This window comes from Heloderma suspectum, chromosome 4 (assembly GCF_057233095.1).
Source record: "Heloderma suspectum isolate Gila_16-S chromosome 4, 16-S_ref, whole genome shotgun sequence".
Lineage (NCBI taxonomy): Eukaryota > Metazoa > Chordata > Lepidosauria > Squamata > Helodermatidae > Heloderma > Heloderma suspectum.
Window position 1 is genome coordinate 260,895,852 of NC_139461.1, and position 16,313 is coordinate 260,912,164.

At 42.2% G+C, this 16,313-nt stretch overlaps 1 protein-coding gene across 3 annotated transcripts in view; it reads left to right on the top strand.

Annotated features, from left to right (window-relative positions):
• MAGI3 (membrane associated guanylate kinase, WW and PDZ domain containing 3) overlaps positions 1 to 16,313 on the top strand; it is a 304,410-nt gene that overhangs the window by 131,670 nt on the left and 156,427 nt on the right. For all 3 annotated transcript variants that reach the window (XM_084853476.1, XM_084853477.1, XM_084853478.1), the window contains exons 2-3: positions 319 to 435; positions 11,614 to 11,733. In XM_084853476.1, the coding sequence (XP_084709602.1) occupies positions 319 to 435; positions 11,614 to 11,733 (237 nt within the window). The remainder of the gene's footprint in view (positions 1 to 318; positions 436 to 11,613; positions 11,734 to 16,313) is intronic.

The following is a 16,313-nucleotide window of genomic DNA, read 5'->3' on the forward strand; positions in this document are numbered from 1 at the left end:
ACTTTGGTTTCCAGCCTTACAGCTGTTTTTTCTCGTCCCTATTGGCACTGTTGGAAGAGAAGAATCATAAATTGGTGGTTGGCATATGGTGAACAACAAGGCCAAAGAGAAGTGAACTAACTAGGCAGATAAGTTTCAGGTGCAAAATCTGCATAAATCTCATCTACGTTTGTATTTTTGCAGTCATTTTACACTTCAGATATATCTAGAAAACCAAAAATGGTAGAGAATAAGGGTGCTGAAGAATATGGTGGATTATAACTTCTCTATCATATGACAGATTACAGTATTCCATGATTCTCTGTTCTTGTCTTACAGGCAAAGTCATCAACAAAGATTTGCGTCACTACTTAAGCTTGCAGTTCCAGAAGGGTTCAATTGACCATAAACTACAACAAGTGATCAGAGATAATCTGTACTTGAGAACTATCCCATGTAAGTTCAACTTGCAAACATAACACTTTTGATTAAATAACAGAAATTTGAAATTAACACCATAAATAATATATATTATATGCTAGTAAATCCTGCTTGCATTCTGAAAGCATACCATCCTGTCTGTCATTGGAAATCTCTTCTTCTCCTCACCCCCCATTTGAGGCTAGCTGAAGAGTGTAAAGGTGAATTCCATACCCCTGCATTGTGCCGGATGTATAGCTTGGCTTTTCTGCTGGCTGCTACTGTGTTTTGCACACTTTGTTTCAGGTATGTCCTGGCTTCAGACTATATAGGAAGATGCCTAATCAGCAAAGTCAGACCATTGGTCCATCTGGCTCAGTATTGTCTTCACTGACTAGCAGCAGCTCTCCAGAGTTTCAGACAAGTTTTTTCCCCCAGACCTACCTCGACATGCTAAGGGATTGAACCTGGAATTTTGTGCATGCAAAGCATGTACTTTGCCATGGCCTTCTAGTATCAGGATGTATGTGGAGTGCTCATATACCACATTTTAGCTCTCTCTAGCAGAAACATTCAAGTTGTTTTCATAGGCAGCAGTCAATTTGATCAAAGATATGAAACAAAGTGAATAGGTGGTGGGTACATTTAAGATACTTGCATGCTGCTTTTCCAAAGCTTAAGGCAGTTTCTATTTTTAAAAATATTTACAACTACATAAAATATAGAAACCTAATATTAGGTCCATGTCTCTTAAAGGGATCATAATAGCAATAGGGTACATAAATGGACCAAGAAGGAGAGGAAACAGCAAAAAAATTAAGGTAATCGTGGAAAAACAAATTTTAAAATTAAAGTTTTTAGGGGAAAGTTGGGGGGGTGGGTGGGAAGGATGCTTGTTACTGTGTTCTACAACTGGAGCAGGCAACCTGGTGCCCTGTAGAAATTTTACTCTCATCAGCCCAGCCAGTATGACCAGTGGTAAAAGATTTTGGGAGAGCCCCAGTTTGCTTAGCCCTGTTTTACAATATAAGACTAGTAATTCTCAGAATTTAATTCAGGTGTCTCCACCCTGTTTGGGCCGGTGGGCACATTTGGGATTTTGAGGAAGGGTCATGGTCACCACCACAAAATGGCTGTCATGGGTATGTGGTGCCCATTCACAAAATACCCCTGCCTCAATATAATGTTTTGGATATTTTGACAAAGAAATCAAGAACCTTGATTTGTTATTGTTGTTGTTGGGGTGGTTGCAAGGAAACCGGAACATATAGATCTCTTCACATTTGTCTCCACAAATATTGTTATGAGCAAGGTTATAACAGAGGACTATTTTAAAAGCTTGTTTCTCTATCTCCAGAAAGCACTCCTGCAATGTCTGTGACTAGCTTTCTGGGCATTTCTGAGAATCTCTTTTATATAAGTTTCCACCTCAGAAGAGCACAGTTAGTCTTTGTTCAGGAATTCTAATGTTCAATAAAGAAACACGTGGATCAGATTGTTTATGTGAAATTCTGAGGATATTTGGGAGTGAGAACAGTTAGTTGGTGGAAGAGAACAAGAGAAGCTTCAGGGACTGGATGGGTTTCCACATCACTTTAAGCCATGGTGGTTTATAAGCTACTCACAGTAGTTTATAAGCTACTGTGCCCCCCCATACGATCGGACAAATAAGCTACTGTGTGCAGCTTATTTTCACTGCTCTCAGCCCTGCTCCCTATACAGTCCTCCCACTTGGTTGGGATGGTATCCCAGCTTCCTTTGCATTGGAAACCAAATCCTGGCATCCCTTGTACCACTGCTAAATCACTTGCATCGCTCCGATTGGCCTGTTCTCATGCTAGGGGCATATTCTTCTGTGTCCTGTCTCTGCTGGACCCCTGCCATTATCAGTGCATCGCTGATTGTTAGCTGCTTTTCCTACTCCCTCTCCCTCCTCCCACCGGCCTCTTCCTAGCTGGTTTTCCAAACCCTGCCTGCCTTCCCTAATCGCACTGTCACACTACAGTGAAGTTACACAAGCACATCCTTCCCTAATTACGCTACCCTGCTTTGCGAAATAGTGCAAAGGAAAAATAAAAAGTGAAGAAGAGGCAACTACAGAATAGTGAATAGGGGAAAATAGGGGTTTGGCTTGTGCCTTGGGTGCATCACTTCAAGGGGAACCTGTGTATGAAGTTGGTGGAAAGCAGGCTTCACGGCACCTTGGCATGGCTTGATTTTAAGAGCTCGTACAAGCCAAACCCTGCGCGACGTCAAGCATGTGTGAGCAAAGCCCACTTTACACCAAAAAGTGGGTGACGGCTGTAACTCCTTGACACTTTGCTAGAATAGGGCAAAATTTTATCCACAATGTCTCCTCATGGGGAGCCATCAAGTGCTGCACTGCATAACTGTGTGACTTTGCTTTTTCAGGAAAAGTGAGCTGTTTTCCCCCCTATTCCCCTATTTTCTCCTGTTCAGTATTCTGCAGTTGCTTGTTTCCCTCCTCACTTTTTATTTTTCTTTTGCACTATTGCTCAGTTGTACTATTTTATGATAGTGGGATAGTGTGATTAGGGAAAGCTGTGGTTGTGTTAACTTTGCAGTAGTGGATAAAGGAAGGCTGTGGTTGTGTAACTTGTGTAACTTTCATGGAAAAGTTACCAGAAACCAACCACTTGCTACCATTTCATTCCCTCTGCTGCTAGGCAGATGTCGGAAACAGAGATTTGCCGGCTGGAGAAGAGCAACGGCAGCAGTTTTGACTGCTCCTGCCAAGCAACTTTGTAGGTGATTTTTAAATCACTCTTTAAGCCACTGTGGAGCACCAGATGACACGATAAGCCATGATGGTTTAAATAAACCTCACTTCAGACCATGGCTTATCAGAGTGGCTTATTTTGGCTTAATAAGCCACCGTGGTGGGGGAAAATCACTTGCAGACAACATGATAAACCATGGTGGTTTATACACAACTGTGAGTAGCTTATAAACCACCATGGCTTATCGTGATGTGTGAACTCAGTTACTGGCTTACCATTGCCTCAGTCCACACTTGTGACAAGGTTGAGGGGACACACTGCTACTCTCCCATCAGCTTGTCCTCCTCATCAGGTGTGACTTGTGTGTGAGTTCAGTACTGGGGATAGAGTAAGGGGCCTGCTACAGACAGTTATCCTCAGGAGCCGTCATGACCTTGATTCAGCCGTGGCTGTGATTATCTTTTTAAAGCAGTGGTTGTTCTTAAGTAGTAGTTGATCTTCTTGACTAGGCAAAGATGGTTGCTGCAGGAATGAATAAAAAATTCAGCATGTGAACTTAACCTTAAATACAGTCTCATTGCACATGGCAGCAAGAATGTAGAAAGGGAGTCTGTCTCTCAAATTCGTTCACTCTCCTCTTCAGACTGTAGGTTGATTGAGATAAATTAGAAGCATGCAGTTTTCAGTTAAAAGTATAAACTGACTCTGAAAATTCAGTTACTATTGCCAGGGAGTAACAAATACAGGGCTGGGAGTATTGCCAGGGAGTAACAAATAGAGCCAAAGGGTGGGTTTGCATGTCACTTTAAGCCATGGTGGTTTATAAGCTACTCACAGTAGCTTATCTGGAAAATAAGCTACTTCAATAACTCACACGATCGGACAAATAAACTACGCAGAGTAGTTTCTTTTTCACTCCTCACTTCTCTTCTCTGTAGTCCTCCCACCCAGTCGAGATGGTATCCCAGCTTCCTTTGCACTGGATACCATTCCCCACTGACCCTCGCACTGCAGCTACATCACGTTCCTCTCTCAGATTGGCCAGATGCTCGCTAGGGACCGTCTTCTTCTGTCTCTGCCTTGTCGCCACTGATCAGACCCCAGAATCGATCCTTACCTGCTTCCTAGCAGCCTCACTGCCATCACCCCACCCAAGCTGCACCACCCCACTCCTCCCCGCCTCACTCCCCAGCCAGATTTCCATGTTTTTCCCTTCCCTCCTGCCCGCCTGCACTCCCACAACCATTGCCCCACCCAACTGCAGTGCTCCCCACCTCTCCTTTCATCACCCTTTCCCCCTGCCTTCCCACATCAAAAAGGCAGTGGCTGCTCTAATACTTGGAATTCTGTAGGAACAGGACAAAATTTCATACACAGGTTCCCCTTGTAGGGAGGCACCCGATGCACAACCAAAGCCTTGCATGATTGCAAACACATGCAAGTGAAAACATCTTTGCACCAAAAAGGCGGTGGTGAAAGTTTGTAGGAATGGGACAAAATTTCATACACGGGTTCCCATCGTGGTGAGGCACCCAAGGCAAAACTAGAACCCTACGCCGCTATGCCTCTCCATGGGAAAGATGGGGGTTTGACGCTTTGGAAGTTTGCAGAGTGCACTGCCAAGGGAGGGGTGAGGGCAGAGATGGGGGGAGAGCACAATCTGTTGCTAGGCAGATCTCAGAAGCAGAGATCGCCCGAGAGAAACAGAGCAGTGGCAGTGGTTTTGACCACTCTTGCCAGGCGACACTGTAGATGATCTGTATAAGCCACTCTGGAGCGCCAGACAACATGATAAGCCATGATAGTTGAAATAAATCTCACTGTAGACTACGGCTTATCAGGGTGGCTTATTTTGGCTAAATAAACCATCATGGTTGGGGAAAACCACTCGCAGATGACATGATAAACCATCATGGCTAATTCAGAATAATAAACCATCATGGCTTATCATGTCGTGCAAACCCAGCCAAAATGTACTTACTGGTGGCTAGTTGCATCCAGCTGTGACTTTGCTTCTACTGGTTACTTCTGTTTAGTTTTGTTTTGCTTTGGCTGTCTAAGGACCAACCACTTGAGGGACAGGGAGTGTGGCTGTAGAGGATATGCTGTTTAAAAAATGAAGCAATCCCATATACTTTTAAAAAAGAGATGGTTCTCTTGATTTCTGGAAATATGCTGTTGCTGTACATGACAGGTACAATTTCAGATAGGTCCCTTTATTTTGATGTAGTTGGCCAGTGATTTTCCAAAATCACACCAAATGGAAAACAATGTTAAAAATAAGACATCTTAACTTCCATGCAAATGCAGCAGGATCTGACTAGTGTGATAACAAGGTGGGAAGATTCCAGTAATGTATGGAGCCTCCTCAGGAGCTTCTGAGGCTGTTGTTAAGGAAAGAGTTTGGAGCTGTAGGGAGGAACTGCATTTTGAGAAGCTAGTTGCTTAGTGTTGCTAATCCTGTACCTGTGGGGGCAGAACACAGAAGCTGTGATAAATATTTCTGTTAACGTTTTTGTCAGGAATAAAAGGATGGTGGTGGGGGTGTCAAACACTTCAAAGTATATGTGTGGTGGAGAGGTGCTTCATATTTGAATGCATATTTACGCCATAAAATTACCACATCAGATGGATGGGTTCTAGCTAGGTTCTCAAATTGGTTTTTGAAAATTTGCACATGTGTCCCCTACTTAGGGATGTGCGAACTCATCCCCGTCCAGGTTCTCTGCCCAGCCCCTGTCCCTGCTTGCCGGTCCCTGGACTGCACTTGAGCCCCTCCCACCCACACTCACCCCAGCGGCCTTGTCGAGCTCTGTGGTCGCCATTTCTAAAAAAAATAAAACCGCGATCGCAAAAATGCGCATGTTTTTGTATGCACAAAAATGCGCATTTTGTGAATGCACATCTTCTCCTGTATGAAATGTGCATTTTTGCGAAGGCACACTGTGTGTGTATGAAAATGTGCAATTTTCATAAAATACGCATTTTCATGCACATGCAAATATGCGCATTTGCAAGATGTGTTTTTTTGCATACGTGAATATGTGCATTCACAAAAATGCGCATTTTGTGTGTGCGCAAATGTGCACATTTTTGCGATCGCTGTTTTACTTCTCAGAAAATGGCAACCATGAAGCTTGACACATCTGCCTGGGTGAATGCAGGCTGTTCGCTGAGCACGGGCAGGGGGTGAGCAGGGGCTCGGCGAGCAGGGCTCAGGGGTGCGGGCAGGAGCAGGTTTGCTGGATTCCTGGACTGAATCAGGCACCTGTGGCATCCCTACCCCTGCTCCCCATGGATTGAGGGGAATGGGACTGCTATTTTAGATTGAGTGGCGGGTTGCAATAGGGAGAAATACATTGTTATTCTCCTACTTAAGCACCAGATATGGCAAGGAGAGGAAAATTCAACAACGGCCTTTCCAGATAATTCATGGAATTCCAGAAAATTCCAGCAGTTGTACAAAAATGTAACAGTAATAATCTCGAAAATACTTCTATACATGAATCAATGATGTAGGGCAGAAAATTTGGGAAATTTTCCAGAAAATTTTCCAGTCCTTTATTTTTATGCAGAAAATCCTGTGCAATTTCTTAAAGGGCTATATTTTATAAATAATTTGTTTACGGTACATCTGTCCTGAAACTACTGCAACATTTGGCTTTTTTGCTTACCAAATGTTTCAGACAGTTCCATATACGTTTGCATTACCCCATCTTTCAACATGCTTTTTATGTCTGAAATACTGTATTCTTCCCAAACATCTATGTTGCTTAGTATATTCATGTCTGCTACCTCTTTTTTATATTATATAGCTGTTAAAGAGGATAGTCCTGGGCTTTTATAGACTTAAGACGTGTGGTATATAAAAATCCCATTATGTTGTTACTTGATTAAATCTCAGTTTCTTTTAAACCTGTTCTCTTTTATTTTAAAGTTTTTAAATTTAAAGATTGAAAGAAAACATGAATAATTATCCCTAATTTGAATTCAGAATGCATCAACCTATAGAATAAGAAAACAATTGATAATTCTCAGACAATATACAAATTGTTAAAATTAATATTTTAGTGTATTTGTTTATATATTGAGTGTACATAAACTAAACATATATAATATATCAATCGCAAAGTAACAGTCTTTCGAATGTGCTGTTTTTGGAAGCCTGACATTGAATTTGAATGTTCTGAATGAGTTCATTGAGTTGGAAAAACCTCCAGGCTCTGTTTAAGTTTGTTCTTGAAATACTTCTCCCTCGATGCTGAAATCTCAGGAGGTCAAAAAACTTTTCATAATAGATGCAGGTGAAAAGCATGACAAAACATGGAAGGATAGTCGGTTTCACGAAAACAACAAGATTAGGGGGTAAACAATTGTGCTGGGATTACTGAAGGTGTAACAGAATAGCCTCTTTGCCAGAGGCCTGAGTCTCAATGATACTGAGGTTATCTGGATCAGACTGGGCAGCAGTAATGAAAGAGGCTTCATCATGTCTGTAAAAAGACTTGCCTAGGTAAGCATGTTTTTGTCTTCTAGGGATAACAGTTTCTGATGGGAAGCATGTGTGTGAGGTGTTCACTCCTTGATAACTAAAAGCTAGTTAAGGCGTATCTGACACTGTTTGGAAGAGATATGGAATTGGTGAAATTCTGGAATTGGGAAAGGTTTTGAACTGAGTTTTTCACCCTAAGTAAGACATCATTTTGGAGGACCAAAATCAAAGAAGTAAAATAGCTGTACTATAACAAGAATGGATAAAAACTGGGTTTTTTCTACATACATAAGTAAAATAAGATTTCAATGAGTTGCTTTACTTTTTAATTTTAATTATACAAATAATTTCAGTTTTAAAATAGCCTGGTAACATATTAACATGTATACTAAGTGTTCACTCTGTTTCCATCATTCAGGCATGAGTTGCTTCTATAGCTAAAACGACACCATCTGTACACAAAGGGGAGAGGTATCAGTAAAATTGGGGAAAGCCCAAGGTTTGCAGAAGTGCATAAAATATTTAGAAAAAGTATGTTAGAACAATCACTAGAAAAGAAACCTAAAGTGGAGTGCAGAATCAGGCTAACGAGGACTGAACTGGCTCAGTGGTCATGCTGTGCTAAGTAACTGTTGGATGTGAGGAATAGAAAACTGATGGGGGAGGGAATGGAATAGAATGTTATGGAGGACATCTTTGCTGATGGACTGGTACAGTGAATAGGAGCACTCCACACAGCAGCGTTATGGTCCTGGTCTTACTTGTAAGCCATTAAATTTGAATTTTAGAGCAACCAGTTCCCCCAAGGATCCATATTGGGAATGGTGCGATTCAATATTCAAAAATAATCTGGAGTTGGGACTGAGTATATAAAGTTGCAAATGGCATTAACATATTTGAGATGCTGAAAACCCAAGCAAACTGTGAAATATATGTAGGTTTAAGAGTAATACATTTCTTTCACCCAAACCAGGAGCTGGTATTGAGAGGAGGAAGAGATGCATTGCCACCCTCCCTGTCAACTCGTAGACTGAAGAATGGCTAAGTCAGGGAAACTAGGTGTCCGCTTCCTTCCTCCCATCTGCTGTAGCTAAGTGCCAGGTTGAAGCAGTATATAGGTCCAGTGTACTGCCTCACTCCCCTTCCCCCAAACTCCCTGGCATGCTATGTTGAATTCTCAGAATTAGCTTGAGAGGTATGTGTGTCTGCATCCATCATCATATTGTATTCCAGTTCAGTTGTCAAGAGTTCTGTTGCCTGTGTAGTTTTAAATGTTCAAAAGGTACAAAATAAAGTAAGATGCAAGTTAGAGCAGGGACTGCTGTCTTTGATGCTAAATTTTGTTTTTTCATCCCCTTCAATCACAGACACAGATAACACATGCAAAGGATTACAGTGCAACATGTTGTTGCAAGGCCCTACTTGTTTAACATAGAATGCAGAATCCAGAAATACAGAATATAGAATGGAGAGGCTAAGCAGAAACATTGCTGTTTTTGTGCTTGGGTTCTACATCTCTAGTGATGCTAGAAGCACAACCCTTGAATATGAACTATTCTTTTTCTCCTATTTCAGATTACCTTTTTGAAAATACTTTTTTTTTATAATTTTCTTTGAGGCTTTGATCATTCAAATTCTAAAGCATATATGGGCAGCCTGCAGGCCACATGTGGCCCTCAGGGTTCTCTCCTGTGGCTCGCTTGGAGTTCCCTCCACAGCCACAGCTTGAAGCTGGGAAAAAAGCCCTTATAATGGGAGTAGTTGGCTCATTGTTAGAGCTGCTGCTGGTTGAATTTTCCCTGGAGTAAATAAGGAGCTGGTGTGCTGTGCTGAATGTCCTTTCCCAAGTTCATGCTGCCACCGCTGCCAGTTTTGCTGGGCCCTCTAAGGAGCTGTCATGCTCTGCAGTTGGCCCTCTGAGTGCAGATGCTGGACTGTCTTCTAGCAGACACTTTGGCAGCCATGCTTAGAGTGCCACCCACAGAAAACAGTAGGTAGAGCATTCACTTGGCACTCTATGGGGCATACTCTGTGGTCAGGCATACCTGCTGCTGCTCCATAGTTGGCTTCTGAAAGGAGCTATTTGTTTTTAAAAAGCAATGTAGTTTGCCTGGCTGTATGTTGACTGCAGAGGAGGAACGGGGTTCAAGGACAAGTAAAGAAAAGAAATACTGCTTTTAAATGCGTGTTCGTTTTATCTCAGGAAAAATAGTGGTCTTTAATCTATGCCTGCTTTGCTGTCATCTGAAATAACCCAATGGAACTCAATGGAACTTACTTCTGAGAGGAAACAATGCTGTTAAATCTGAACCTTGTTTTTATGTGAGACAGTCTGTGTGTATGTCGAGGGGGGGGACCACAGTGTGTACGTGTGTGTGTGTGTGTGTGTGTGTACGTGTGAGAGAGAGAGAGAGAGAGAGAATTAATGGAGGATTGATGGATAGATGGATGGATGAACTGGGAAGAGAGAATGAAAAAGATAGAAAAGGGTTGGCCTAGCTCACCTTTGGCTTTTGCCACACCCACTGCTGCTGGCACGCGGCCCCCAACCACATACTCACGAAGAAATGCAACTCTTGATGTGAAAAAGGTTTTCTACCCCTGCTCTAAAGCACAGATTGCTGACTACCAGGCCACAATATCCAGTCTGCAGAATTCTGTCTGGTCTCCACAACCCTGCCTGTAGTTTGGGCTGCCATCCTTCAGATCCCTGAGAGTGTCTCCACAACGGGCACACAGAGATGTTATATAGTCATCATGCATTACGGTAATAGGAAGAGTTCTGGAGAAGCAAAACAGACAGGTTCTCTGATTGGTCCTCTTTTGCAGAGTGCTTAAAAGGCTGTAGTAGGAAGAGACATCCAGCTGGGGGAAGACAACATAGCTGAAAGAAAAAGATGAGGTAGTGTGCCCTTGCTAAAGAATCCTAGTGATAGCTCCTGGCTTAGGAAATATGGAATCTATTCATAGGAAAAGGTTTGATGGGATGTATCTGGTTCCATTAGAAATGCATTCTGTGATTTATCACCATACTGAGCATCTTTCTTTCCATTTGTAATTTTTCAGTTTTATAAAAATATTCTTTAAAATTGTTATTCAGTAGCTTTTGCACATAATTAGATGATACTAATCTGTTTCAAATTCTAAACATGATATTATACCTTCCAGTCCACCAGCAGCTGGATACAAATACATATGGACCCCATTAGGCATAAGAAGTTGGCTGTCCCTGTTTTCAAGGGAAAGTTTTATTTGCCATGGAAGCCCTATGCAGGCATTTGCCTGCTTGTGTGAAGGCAAAAATGTGTTGGGGGCTGTGAGCATGCACATAAGCCCCCCCCCCCATCCCTGTGTGCCCAGCTTCCGGTTAGACATTTGTGTGTTGTGCACAAAAGTCTTTATAGGACTCTGTAAGTGCATTCAGCTGAACGTGCTTATGGAGTTTTCGTGATCGCAAACCCTGTCTTATCAGGGTTTCGAATCACAGAACCTCTGTAAGCTCATTCAGCTGCATGTGCTTACAGAGCCCTGTACAGTCCTTTGTGCTCAACACAGGAAGGTCTAACTGACAGCCAGGGCTGTGGGGACATTGGGGGCTTATGTACGCACCCATGGCCTACACAGTTTTGCTCTACACACAAGCAGGTGAATGCCTGTAAAGAGCTGGAGAGAGCAAGAAAGCAGTGTGTTAATGCTTTCTTGTGAACCAAAATTCAGTGGGGGGGGGGGTTGCATGTGTTTCATAACCATAAATTTCATAAATTTATGAGGGCTCTTTTGTTAAGAGTATCTTATTGCTACATAATTTATTGCTGTAGTTTCACATACTGGAGTGCTTGTGATTGAGAATGTTCTGGTTATGATCTTGCTGAAGTGGTGGTCCTGCTTGCAGCATTAGATCATTTCCCTGTCAAGATCTGCAACAACCTGAGTATTTTGTAAACCAGCAGCCCCCCCCCCTCTTTTTTTTAAAATTCTCAGGCACTACAAGAGCTCCGAGAGATGGAGAAGTCCCTGGGGTGGACTATAATTTTATTCCTGTTGAACAATTTAAGGCACTAGAAGAAAGTGGAGCCTTGCTAGAAAGTGGAACATATGATGGTATGTTCAAAACTTAACTTAATCCACCAGCTAATTTGCTAGATGAGTATCTTCTCATGTTCTGTCAGGTATAATAATATATTGTGTTTATAGATTAATTCTTCTCTGCCCAGTCCTACTTTTTATATGCTGCTTGTTAATATTCACAGTTATTTCATACTGCGCAGGTATATTATGTGGCCACTTAAAAATACATTAGATTCTCTAGCTTACAAGGAGAAAAGATGGCCTGAGAGTCCAGACTTCAAGAGGTTATAGGGCAATTAGTGCTTTGGTACCAATCCTTCTCACATGTGCTTATGGGCTTCTCTGTAAATGGCATGTATAATGAAATTAATGTAACTTGCCTTTGTTCCTAGCCATAGGCACTACTGTTGACCTACAACTGACAACTATCATTCAGTAAGGCTTTCCCTGATCCCCTGCTGAGAATAGGGCAGAGCTGTTAAAATGTGGCATGCAGAAAATGAGAATGCTAGGTCAGGGATTCACAAATGATACATTTGTGACATAGTATATTGTTTTAGAGATAAGAAAATATTCTCAACTTAAGTGTCAGGAAGAGCAAAATTCAGATAATGCTTCAATGACAGCTGTGCCATCTTTGCTCTGCCTTATTATATGTGGCTTGGAAAATTATATGAAAACAGGTTTTAAAAGCTGTGCTATAGTCAGACGAGGTTATTTTTTTAAAGGAAAAATGGGTACGACTGTATAGATTTCCTGTACAGCTAAAAGTTGTCATACCTTATACCACAGGACAGATTAAGAGCTGATTCACACTACTTTTGAAAAAAGGTTTTATAAATACATTTTTCCAAGGACCCAGATACAATGACTTCAATGGATTTGCATGACATGACAACCCACTATGGACAGCCAGCTATGGTGGATTATCGTATCGTCTGTGTTCTCCGCAGGGTGGCTTAATTTTCACAAACAAGCCACCCTGACATCCAAATCCGGGAGAGGGATTTTATCGTGGGTTGATGGGATTGGCTATAGAGCTGCTCTGCAAGGAGGCAGCACTGGTGATCTTGTCAGTGCTGCCTCCAGGCTCCCTCGCCAGTGATTGCTCCTCCACCGATGCCAAAATGGCACTTTGGAAGGACTGTCACTCATTTGCCACCTTATTTAAAAAAAGTTTTTCAATGCGTCAAAATTGCACAGATGGGGCCGGAATTTTTCTATTTTATTTTGTTGTTGTTGGGCTTTTGCAAGTGTGCAAGAGCGTACTTATGGCTGTCCGATATTTGTAGTCTTGCCCTGTCAATTTCCTTGTACCTGTCAAAGCGAGCAGTGAAGTAGAGTGGGTAAAGTACAAGGAAATTGACCGGATGAGGCTGCATATAGGCTAATTTGCACACAGTTGCCAAAGTCCAAGGGACAAATAACAGTAAGAGAGAGGAGAGACCCAATAGCACAATTCAGAAGCACTGAAAATGGGGGCGGGGGGAGGTGCACATAGTAAGTGCACCAAAATGGGCAGGGGAGAGATGACAATATCTCGCCCTTGGCAATGTGATCCTCTTGCTTTTCATTGACACTTCTCAGTGTCCTCCCATTCAACACTTCCCTTAGTCTCCAGCTAGGCCAGAAAGGGGGAGATATATTAACTTGCCTCCTTTTTACTACTCCTTTTCGGAACAGTTACTGCTGCGGTTACTGCACTTCATCAGATGTGCACAAATCTCCCTGACAGTTAAAAAAAAAACCCCTGCGAAGGTGGCTGCATGGGACAGAGTGAATGGGGCCCCATGGTGTGTGTGTGTGTGTGTGTGTGTGTGTGTGTCTATAAGTACTGCTGGTGTGGCTGCCCCATTCCCATTCATCCACCTCCTAAGGCAGGGGTCCCCAGCACATAGAATGGGTCCCCAACATGGTGCCTGCGAGCACCCGAATTTTTTTAAAATATATATTTTTCCCCATTTTAAAAATATACATACATGGGTTTGTATGAAATGCATACAGGTTTCTAGCAATTATACATGGTTTTCAACAAAACTGGACCAAATATCCAAATATGTATCAATTTGAAAGTGGCATCTATAAGCTACCTGTTCAAATATTGGAAGTGTTGTAAGGTCCTCAGTCCATTGCATTATAGATTGACATTATAGTAAGCGTCAATCCTTCCAGGGTTGTAATATCAGTCTTTTACCTGTCAGAAGGGTGACAAGAACCCATTCATGCTGACCATTTGTTAATTTGCATGAAGCAGGTAAATTTAAAATTTAAATTATTAAATAATTTAAAAGAGTGTGTGCATCAGTGAATATTAAAGACTGTTCCAGTAAAAAATTCATCTGTATAATAACTTCCTCCCCAAAGGAAGTAACTACTGGACATTGCCAAAACATATGTTTAAAAGAATTATTGCACCACCAGCAGTTAGCCAAATTAGACATTCCCTTATTAAAGAGATGTTGTGGTCTCCAATAGACATGAAACAAAAGTTTTTGCTGAATAGACACAGCCTAAGATCCATAGATGCAACAGGTAGACACCAAAGTGGAGGTCCACTGATTAGATGTTTTGTGGTGATGCCTACAGCATGGTCTCAAATTCCCCAGTGTGCCCAATGGTCCAAAAAGGATTTTAAACTGTCGGGAATACTTGTGCAAAGGCTAGGAAGTAAATGGAGGGGGAATTTACTGAGATTTAAGGGCTGAGAAATACATTGGGGGATGGGGGGTGGAATTGCGCATTTGCAGTAACTGCAAAAGGAGCAGGAAAAGGTCGGGGTAGCCGATCTCTCCCCTTTCTGGACTTGCTGGAGATTCGGGGAAGTGTTATATGGGAGGAAGACACCCACTCTTTTGGTGCACCTACTCCACTCACCTCCCTCTGCTCACTTTTCACTACTTCTGAATTGCGCCACTGGGTCCCTCCTTTCTTAATGTTATTTCTCCCCTGGTTGTTCGCCACTGTGTGCAAAATTAGCCTATATGGAGCCATTGCCTACTCCAGTCCTAGAGAAGATGCAAGAGATTTTTCTTCTTCTCTCACCTGAAGTCCAAGTCATTCAGTCCACTTTGGAAGGGAAATTCATTAAAAATCTCCACCTCCTCACTCGTTGAAGGTCTGTCTCTAGGAGCTACACACACTCTCTGTCACCCAAGCATCGCCACCTGTCTTGTGGATGCTCTCCATCTCTGCACGCACAACACTCATGGACTCTACTGTGCTGGTAATTCAGCATAATAATTCAGGTTGCCACAGGCCACACAGTAGCAACCTTTATATCAATCAGCAGGGAGGCATGTGATCCAGTACTACAGCGAGACTCCTTCTAACACTATGGAACTGGTGCATCTCAAGAGAGATGTTTGTAGTAGCAACTCACTTTGTGGGAGTGGACAACAAGATAGCAAATCAGCTGAGGTACATGAGGTCGGTGTCACACATGAGACAGCTGAGCTCAAGGGTTACTCACCTTCTGTTCCGATGTTGTGGTCATCCAATAACTGATACCTTCACTTCATCAAGCAACTTCTGCTGTTTCCACTTCTTAGCAGAGTGGGAGTCAGGGCAGGGTCGTTAGGTGATGCTTTTCTGTTCCCATGGTTGGCCTGTTCCCTCCAATATATATTTCCTACCATATTGATAATTACCAGGGTACTTTCCAAGGCTTAAAGCTCATCCTGGTGACTTTCTGGTGGCCGTGACAAACATGGTTTACCATGACCCTCCTGATTTCTTACCAGGAATATTGGTGTCTGCCAAACTATCCTGACCTTATCACACTTCATGGGAACACTCTGTCACCCAAACCTCCATACACTGAACCATATGGGATAGAGCCTTCAACCAGTCTTAATTTCTTGAATGATACCCTTTGTGTCCTTGAATCATATGCAGATCTTCTATGTAGCATTTCTCCAGGGCTAAGTGGTCTTGATTTATGGATTTTTCTGACCAACGCAAAATTTATTTTAGTTTATTCATTTAATTTCTACACCACCCAATAGTCAAAACTCTCTGGGCAGTTCACAAAAATTACAACCAAAAAATACAAGATAACAAGGGTGTAATATATGAAATTTTTTAGTTATAATTTTAACACATTTAAACAGCTAAAAAACAGTTACAAGAAAATACCGAGACCTGATAAAACAACTGACATTAAATCCCCATCATATGCCATCAAATGCCTAGGAATAGATTAAAATCTTAACCCGGCACCAAAAAATGACAATGTTGGCACCAGGTGGGCCTCAGTGGGGAGAGCGTTCCACAATTGGGGGGCTACCATCAAGAAGCTCCTCTCCCTTGTTGCCATCATCCAAGCTCCCTGTTTTTCCCAGTTTAACAGGAAAGTATGGTTAATTGAAGACTTCCAGGGTTAAATGTGGCCTGCTGAGGAGGAGCTGCATCCAGGAGCTGCATGTGGGAGCACAAAGCTTTGTCATATCTTGGCTTATTAACCCAAGATATGACCACTTAATGCAGCCACTGCATGTATACTTAGTTTTTTATTGCTCTTTATGGGTGTGTTATGTATATTATATGCACAGATGTAGCCATTTTATATAGGCCACTGTGTTAAACGTTCTCTTATTTAAGGTATTCTTTAATTT